This window comes from Echinops telfairi, unplaced genomic scaffold, assembly GCF_000313985.2.
Source record: "Echinops telfairi isolate 266 unplaced genomic scaffold, ASM31398v2 ScPeMD7_9;HRSCAF=40, whole genome shotgun sequence".
NCBI classification, from domain to species: Eukaryota; Metazoa; Chordata; class Mammalia; order Afrosoricida; family Tenrecidae; genus Echinops; species Echinops telfairi.
The window spans coordinates 32357226-32366623 of NW_022103906.1; the positions used below are offsets into that span (position 1 = coordinate 32357226).

At 41.3% G+C, this 9398-nt stretch overlaps 1 protein-coding gene across 1 annotated transcript; it reads right to left on the minus strand.

Moving 5' to 3' along the window:
* Nucleotides 1–7564: 7564 nt before the first annotated feature.
* On the minus strand, nucleotides 7565–8903 carry TCIM (transcriptional and immune response regulator). Its single transcript, XM_045286782.1, has one exon. The coding sequence runs from the start codon at nucleotides 8800–8802 to the stop codon at nucleotides 8482–8484; it is 321 nt and encodes a 106-aa protein (XP_045142717.1). The 5' UTR covers nucleotides 8803–8903; the 3' UTR covers nucleotides 7565–8481.
* Between the last annotated feature and the right edge of the window lie 495 nt (nucleotides 8904–9398).

Here is a 9398-nt window from a genome sequence, read left to right on the forward strand (position 1 = left end):
CTTGCTTGCTGAAAGTAAGGAGGACTTGTGTAACTTGCTGAGAAAGATTGAGAATTGCAGCTTGTATTTTGGATTGAGAGTCAATCTAAAGACCAAACTCCTCACAAATGGGCCAAGAGATGACCTCGTGATAAATATAGAAAAAGGTTGAAGTTGTCAAGGAGGTGTCTTACTTGTATCCAACAATCAAAGCTCATGGAAGCAGCAGTCAAGTGATCAAAAGACATGGCATGAGGTAAAGACCTCTTGAAAGTATTGAAAAGCAAGGATGTTACTTTGAGGACTGAGGTGCACCTGACACAATGCATAGTACTTTCCATCGCCTCATATACATGTGAAAGTTGAACAACGAGTAAGAAGACCAAAGTTCAACCGATTCATTTGAGTTGTGGTGCAGGAGAAGAGTATTGAAAATACCATGGACTGCTACAAGGACAAACCAATCCATTTTGGAAGAAGTAAGGCCAGAGTGCTCCTTAGAGGAAAGGTGGGAAGACTTCATCATACATATTTTGGACATATTGCCAGGAGGGATCAATCCCTGGGAAAGGAAATCATATTTGGTAAAGTAGAGGGACAGCAAAAAAGAGGAAGATCCTCAATGAGATGATTTGTCGCAGTGGCTGCAACAATAGGATCAGTCATAAGAGCAATTGTGAAGATGGTGTAGGATCATGAGGTGTTTTGTTCTGTTATGCATATGGTTGCTATGGGTTAGAACCGACTAGCTAGTTCCTAACAACAACAATCACAACCAGGCTATGAATCTTTATAGACATAGACAGTCTCACCTTTATCCCATTGAGCCACTGGTGCTTCTGAAGCCCTGACCCTGCGGTTAACAGTCCAATGCTTATCCCACAGTGCCACCAGCACGTTCATCGACCATTACTCAAGCTCAACATTTTAATTAGTTTTTATTTTATGGAAGAAAAAGTGTTATCATATACGGATTATCAATGGATCCACAAAAATTAAATCCTACCAAATAAGATGGTATAGTTAATATTTCCCACTTGTGGGGAATAATATGTGGTATCAATCAAGGATCAAAGACATCATCCAGTCAGACTTTGTTCTGTGTTTTGTCTTACCTTTTTTGGGGGGTGGGGGTGGCGGGGTGTCTTTTCTGTACACAAGAGATCTAGATGTCAAAGGTAATGCATTGAAAGAAGATTGGGCTAAAGCCTCAGACTCCAGACGCAGTCTGCTTCTGAATGACATCATGCTGCTGCCCACAATGGCTCCCAAAGGCCCAGAGAAGGAAATGCTGTGTCAATTGTGCATTGAACATGTATGTGCATGTGTGTGTGGTAGGGTGAATATATGTTGACAAACAAAATTCTGACTTTTCATCAAGCTGTCTTGTTGTTGAAAATATACACAACAAAACATACACGAATTCAGTAATTTCTACATGTAAAATTCGGGAACATTGATTGCATTCTTTAAGTTTCTTATCTATTCTCAAAACCCCTTTTCTAAATGTTTCTTCTTCATGAGCCCACTTACCCCTAAACTTCTCCGATCCTTCTAGTTGCTGTTGTCAATTTTAATCCATAAAGATAATTCTTCAAAAGAATATGTTGGTATCAGCTCTCTAAACCACCACTACAGCTTGCTGAGGAAGGATGCTTATTTCTAAAATTCTGCATGATATTTTTGTGAATATATAGTGAAAGCATAGTGACTATGTTAATGTGTATAAACATTAAAATAGAAAACATCTGTTTGTCTCTGATAATCAAATATATGCCAACTTTGTGTATAGAAGTGTTAATCAAGATCAAATAAGTGTGTTACTATCCATACATTTTTAAGTTATTGTTAGATACCATAAAGTCACCTCAGACTAATAGCCGTCCTATATATAAAGAGCATGAAATACTGCCTGGTCTTGTCCCATCCTCATAATTGTTGGCATGTTAGAGCCCATTGTTGCAACCACATTGTTGCAAGCCCATTATTCCAACTCCGTGAAGGGTTTCCGCTTTTTCATTGCCCTTCTACTTTCCAAGAATGACGTCCTTTTCCAGGGACTGGTCACTCCGGACGGCCAGTAAAAAGCACATGAGACAAAGTCCCACCGTCCTCACTTTTAAGGATCATTATAGTTGTACTTCTTTCAAGAGAGATTGTTTGTTCTTCAGGCAGTGCACGGTACTTTCAATATTCTTCACCTCTACCACTATTCCATTGAGTTGACTATTCTTCAGTCTTACTCAATGTACAGTTTTCACATGTGGATGAGGACATTGCAAAAATCATGACTTGGCACATATTAGTCCTCAAAATGATATCCTTGGTTTTCAACACTCTAAAGAGGATTTCTCAACTGTTGCTTCCATGAATCTTGATTGTGGATGGAAGCAAGATGAAATCCTCGACAATTTCAAACTCTCCTTCATTTTTCCTGATGCTCTGTATTGGTCTAGTTGTAAGGATTTGGATTGTCTTTACATTGAGTGAAAATCCTCATTGAAGGCTGCATCCTTGATCTTCATCAGCAAGTGCTTCAAGTTCCCCTGGCTTTCATCAACAAGGTTATGCTATCTACCTAAGGCAGGTTGTTAATTGGCCTCCATTTCATTGTGATGCTGTGTTCTTCTTCATATAGTCCAGCTTCGTGGATTATTTGTTCAGCATTCAGAGTGAGTGAGTATGGTGATGGGGTATCACCTTTACATTCACCTTTCTTGACTTTAAACCATGCAGTGCTCTCTTGGTCTGATCCACCAACTAACTGCCTTTGGGTCCACATAGAGTTTGCGTAAGAAGTGGAATGAAGAGTTTTGAAACTCCCCAGGGTTCTGAATGTCATTCACAACTTATGATGATCCACAGAGTGTAATACCTTTGCCTAGTCCCAACAGGAAGTCACAACTTCCTGTTATTTTCTGTATTTAGCTAAAATCCATCGGACATCAGCAATGGCATTCCTTGTTGCAGTTCTCTTGTGAATTCAGCTTGAGTTTCTAGCAGTTCCCTGTACTGGTACAACTGTCATTGAAAGATCTTCAGCAAAACTTTACTTACGTATGGTATTATTATTGTTTGTAATTGTTGCTAAATAATAAGACTCATTTTAATGTTAAAAGCAGAACTGCATTGTCTTAAATGATTACAGGATATAGCTTGCTTTTACCAAAATCTTGCCCAACGTGTCTTTCTCTATAATCTATTTATTCTTCAGCTTCAGTTGACATCCCAAACGCAAACTCAGTGCCTTGGAGTCATGTCCATTCATAGCAACTTTATAGAACAAACTAGATCATCTCTCTCGGGTTTACGAGGCTATAAATCTTTACAGAGCCGACTGACTGCCTCTTCTTTCTCACATGAGCCACTGGTGGATTGCAACTGCTGACCTCGCAGTTAGTAGCCCTAAGAGCTTGTCAGCCCACATAGCTGCGTGTTTACTAGTGAATTGCCAAAGTCCTAGGTAGTTTTTCACAACAAGATGCCTGTGAGGCAACAGAGTCACTGTGGAATCTGACCACATGCTCAGCAGATAGAACATCAAGCCGTTTTCCCAAATATTAACCATCTCCTTTCCGAGCGCCCTTTATTCAGTAGTGAAGTAGTAAATATTATGACTTTGTTTAATATTCCTCAATGAGTCCTTCTTACCTTCAGGATAATATTAGCACTCAAGCTTGGCTTGCAAGGCCTACTGTTAGATCTCTTGCTCGCTCTCTCATGGGAGAGATGTACCTTGGTCCTTGATTTCGCGTGAGAAATAATTCATGCTGAAGGCTAGTTTGTGATCCAACTGAGTTTTATGAACGTTAGAAGTAGTTTCAGGTTCTACAGTCGATGGAACACGAGCCAGACAGAGTCCGCGGCATGGTTGGCAGACGTGGCACAGTCATGGTGGGCTGTGCAGCCCGGCCACGCTGAACTGTGTGTCGGCGCCGCTGGGAGAGCAGCCAGAGCAACACCTCTGGCTTCTCAGGGCCCCTTGGGAGGTGTGGTCGACAAGACTGGTCGACCCCTTTGGCTGAATCAAATTCACCTCGCATAGATGGGCCAATCCAGGTGTAACGTCCACCTAAGTGTACCTGGCCTGGAGCTGGAACTTAACACTACCTACATGTCTGAGTTTTATCATAGGATGACCCAAATACTCAGGACACTAGCCATACAGAACCATTCAGAGGCTCCTGAGCAATTCACGTTATCTCATGCCTCCTTGCATTGGGATGTGTTATATACTTAAATGAAAATATGCTTCCCCACTCTTCTGGCTTACAAAAATCCTGTAAGACAGAAGTATTTCCAGTTACTCAGCCTCACCCTCAACACATTCACACAGGCAGACACATTTCATTTCTCCCTGTGCTCCCATGACCCCCTTTTAAAGCTCCTATCATATAACTCTTGCATTCTTTATTTTAAAACATTTTTCTGGCTCCTTTTATAGAGAAGAAAGGTGTTACTTTTTTATTATTCTGTCCATCATTCAATTTGCCCATGGTGCCTAATGGGTACTTATGACATTTTTTTTGGGCGGGGGGGCACAAAGAGACAGGTGCAAACCCTGCTTCTTATCGAGTTCCCTGAACTAGACACCCAAGCCCTGGGTGTTCCATCAATTCTGAATCCCGGTCATCTTGCTTGCTGCACAGTACAGCTATGGTCCATAGGCTTCTCTCCACTGTGATCTCTATGGAAACAGATTGTCAGGACTTTCTTCCCTGGAGCCTCTGGTTAAAACTGTGAGGCTCCATGTCATTAATTGAATATAAGCAACCCAGAGGCCTTGATACAACTCTCTAGTTCTGTGGTTCTCAACCTATGGGTCACGACCCCTTTGGGGATTGAACGACCCTTTCAGAAGGGTTGCCCGATTCATAACAGTAGCAAAATAACAGTCATGAAGTAGCAATGAAAACAACTTTCTGATTGGGGGTCACCACAACATGAGGAACTGTATTAAAGGGTTGCAGCATTAGGAAGGTTGAGAACCAGTGGTCAAGTTGCTGTAAAAGGGATTGAGTACACATGATGCTATTTTGGAAAACTCTTGCATAGAGGTTAGAAGATAGATAAGGCAGCCTTAAAAACAAGAACACAACAACCCTGAAACTCACTGCCATAGAGTTGATTCTGACTCTTAGGGACCTCATAAGACAGTGTAGAACTGCCCCTGTGGAGTGTCAAGATTGTAATTGTTGTCTTTCTACCTCAGAGGGGCTGATGGTTTTGAACTGCTGACCTTGAGGCTGGCAACCCATCGTGTAGCCACCACAGCACCAGGGCTCCTCAGGTACTCTATAAAGACACACCGTTTCCAAACCACGACTTAATAATTTGTTTATTAGCTCATCAGGCTTCCTGGGAGCATCAATTGCATCTCTTGTAACCCTCTGTCGAGGAGAACATGAATGAGGCATATATATGTCCTGGATTGTTCCCAGAAGGTGCAGTAGTAAAGTGCTCAGTTGCCACTCTAAAGATGAGGCAGCCTCCTTCCATGACATTACACACAACCTTGGAAAACGTATGGGGCAGGCCTACTCTGCCCTGTAAGACATGAGGAGCCAGAATTAATTTGATATCAGAGGGGTTTGTTTTGTTTTGATGCCTTGGCAGGAATTTTGAACAGAACTCGCTGTTCCTGTTTCCAAGATTTTTCACTTTCATCTCCCATTAATAAAAACTACGAAGTAGAAAATCTTCCTTAGTAATCACATTGACGCCGGCGTTTGTCCTCCATGAAGAAGAAAACACATATTTGTGTAATAATTTACTCAACGAGTTATTCCCCACAGTGTTTGGAGCAATATCCAACTCATTTTTTAATCCCCCTCCCCACATTACAGTTCTATAATCAGAAATTAATGATAACATGCTTCAGTGAAAAGGGCAGGAGCCTTGGTGGCACCGTGGTCAAAAGTTCCGCTGTTAAATGACAGGTCTGTGGTTCGAATCCGCTAGTGGCTCCACTGGATGCAAGACAGGGAGATCTGCTTTCAGCCTAGGAATCCCTGTGGGGGGGTACCATTCTGTGATCTCGCCTCATTGGGAGTCAGAATCTACTGTATGTTACACAATAACAACAAGAATGTGAAAAGAGGACACTGGCTCCTATTGATAACAGCAGAGCAGGGTCAGCCATCAAGGGTACGTGGGGGGAAAGCAGCCCTTGGACTGGGCTCAGCATCCAATACGGTCCAGAAATCGTTGAAAAGAAATGATTTTTAAGATTTTCATTGGAATTATAAAGTATAATGGATGTCCTAGGAATGATTCAATTTCCTTCCTAAGACATGTCTATATGATGTTTGGGAATTTTCAATGGACAGAGAACATGTGAGACTGGAGGTCCTATCAGAAGTGGGGAGCTTGTTCCTAGGGGTGCCGTGAGGATTAGAGGCGAGTGCATCAAGCACACCCAGCTCTCCAGGAGGGGAAATTGGCTCAAGGAGCCGAGATATTTTTGGTATTTTCACTCTGACCTTTCTAAATCCCATCCACACTGTCAAAACCCTTCCTCTTTTGGCTTTCTTTTTGTGTGGGGGGCCTGGATGTTTTTGTAATGTTATAAAAATGATGACTATCCCTCCTCAACCCATGCACATAGACACACATATACAATATTCTGCGCACAAATGCATGACGCTCCTGGATGTGCTCGTGGGGGGAAAAGAAACCATTTGAATGAGATAAATGTACATTATCTTCCGGAGGAGTCAATTGATCTACAAAAATAGATTTTGCTATTTACTTTCCTAAACTTTTTCCAAACCATTAAAATCTAATTGGTGCCCTTTCCCAACATATTTTTGCTGTTTACTTGTTTCATTCTAGTAGGATCAGCAGCTTCAAACCTGTTTGTGGTCATCCCTGGAATGCTTACTTTCTGGCGAACTTGTGTTTCTCCTGGATAGGAAAGCATGGCAGGGATTGATGCGTGCTGTCTTAGAAATGCTGTATTGTAATTTTAGAAGGATATAAACAAAAAACCCTGTAATGCTATTCCCATATTGGTGTACATTAAATAAACATTGATAACTCATAGAATCATAATTCAGGCTTCCCAACTCAAAAATATATTGCTTAGGGAAAAATAAATATTGGTTTCATAACGCCATGTGCCGGTCTAAAATGAGTTTTCAAAAATGTACACAACTACTACAGTCACAGAGGAGACATTTAAATTTCAAAATTATGGGGAGAAAGCCTTTTAAAATGCACCCTCTGAGAAATGATGTACAAATACGCTTTACACAATTGATGTGTGTATGGATTGGGATAACAGTTGTATGAGCCCCTAATAAAATGTTTAAAAAAAAAAAAATGCACCATGGAGTCATAAGCAACGATAATGATAAGCCAGTCCATGAATTTCCATGTCCATATATTATCATGGAAAGTTATGACAGAAAAATGTTTTAAATATTTGATATAAGAATTCATTTTAAAAGAGTTTGGCAACTAATTCAATGCTCTGCTAAAAGCACTTATATTCTTAGTGCCAAATCCTTAGAAAAGTTTACAATAATCAAAATTTAATTTCCTTTTTTCCCCTCGAGACCAATCATCACACACCAAGATCAGCTAAGTTCATAATAATTTATTGTGGTTGCATCTCACTTGCCATGTATAATAAATTATAGAAACCATAGCATCTTCATCAACTATTTAGTGTATCATACTCATTTCCCAATGCTTACTGTAATAACTGAAAGAACTCTCATTAGATTATATTTGAGCATTAGTCAGAAGATAAAAACCATTATAAAATATTTTCACAGTACTTTAGATTTATGAAGAACCCCATTATTTTAACTTTTGTGCAACCAACTTTAAATGTCTAAAAGTCGTTACAAACCAGAGAATGATATATGGTTCAACTAAGCTGCTAAGAATATTAAAGTTCATGAATTTGCACTTACACCCACATGATGCACATTTTCAAGCATTGTAATAAATGTAAATAAATAATTACCGATCTCTAAAAATGCTTTACCAAAAGGCAACAGGAAGGCTTGGCAACATTGTGAACATTCAAATAGAAAAATTCAGTAAACACTTTGAGCATACTATTTTCTTTCTCCATTCCCCTCTTCTACCCTCCCCAATCCAATTTTGGTTTTGTTGTTTGAAAAGTTCACGGTGAATTGAAGTTTTAAGAGTCTGATAAAGTAACCCTGGATGCATTTTTTTCCCTCCCCAGAACCATCTGTTTTCTTCAGTTCTTATGACATCTGCCTAAACTCGGGCTCTTCCCTTGGCACCGGCAGCAGTCCTTTCCTGCAGGAGCATTTGCAGTCCTGGCTGAAAGCATTTTGTCCTCCACTGTCACAGCCTAGTGCCTGGAATTGTGTCAGTCGCGGTACCCAGTGAGTTCTGTTGCTTCAGGGCTCCCGAGTCCTGAGAAGCTCACAAGGCACAACTCAGCGTTGTGTGTCCCCGGGTCTCATAAACTCACTGTTGGTCGTTAAATGTCCGTTCTTCCTAGCCACACTCCTGTCCTCAGTGGACTTTGATGGAATATTTCCGCAGTCTCAGAAACTGGAGAAGCTTGTCTTTCGTCCGCTTCTTCAGGGCCATCAGGGCTCTTGTTTTCTCTTCCAAATCTTGATCAATGGCAAAAATGATCTTAGCCCTCTCCTCGGCTTTCTTGTCTCCAGAGTTTTTGAAGAGCCTTTGCAGAGATTCTTGGTCGATGTTTTCGAAGATGTTGCCCACAGCTTTCTTGCGGGCAGCCGTGTCGAAGTGGTAGCCATGAATGGATGGGCTGACTCGCAGCGAGGTGGACATGATGATGTCTTGGTGCCTTCCCTTTGCTTTCATCGATGTGGGATTGTCCGGAATTCAGCTCCTGCTTTCCAGAGTCTGAAGCAAAATCATGCTGGGACTGCTATTTAAAGTGGGAACAAAGCCCTGGGCTCAAGTTACACTGGTGACATCAGAGTGATCTCAAGAAGGAGTAATCCCAGACAGGTTTAACAGTTGAGTTGCCAATAGTCTGTCTTGTGCAAAAGGTTCCACAAAGTTGTTCCCGTGATGGCTAGCAGAGAGGTGGGGGGTTGTTTTTACTTCATCGGTGCCAACAGGAGTCTCCACACTGGGACTCCTCTTCCAAAGGAGCTAAAATCTGAAAAATACAAAGATGAGACACAAGCAAGGTGCTTTAGAAGCTCAATATTTTCACACGTACAATTGAAACAAGTGATTTTGTAACCTCAGGAAGGGTTTAATTCTCCGAGGAGCTTTCAAAGTGCCCTCCAAACACTTGGCAGCCCACTTCAGTGCCCTTTGGACTTCCTCTCCAGGGTGAGTGAGAGCTACCAGGGCAAAGCGGAAGAATCCAGGCCAACTGTTTGGACTATTTCATTACAGCAAGGAGAGCTTTGTTGCAACATATTGACGCAGCTGAGTCCCAAACC

Coding starts and splice junctions, on each gene's coding strand:
- TCIM (XM_045286782.1), bottom strand. CDS start 8,802: ATGAAAGCAAAGGGAAGGCACCAAGACATCATCATGTCCACCTCGCTG.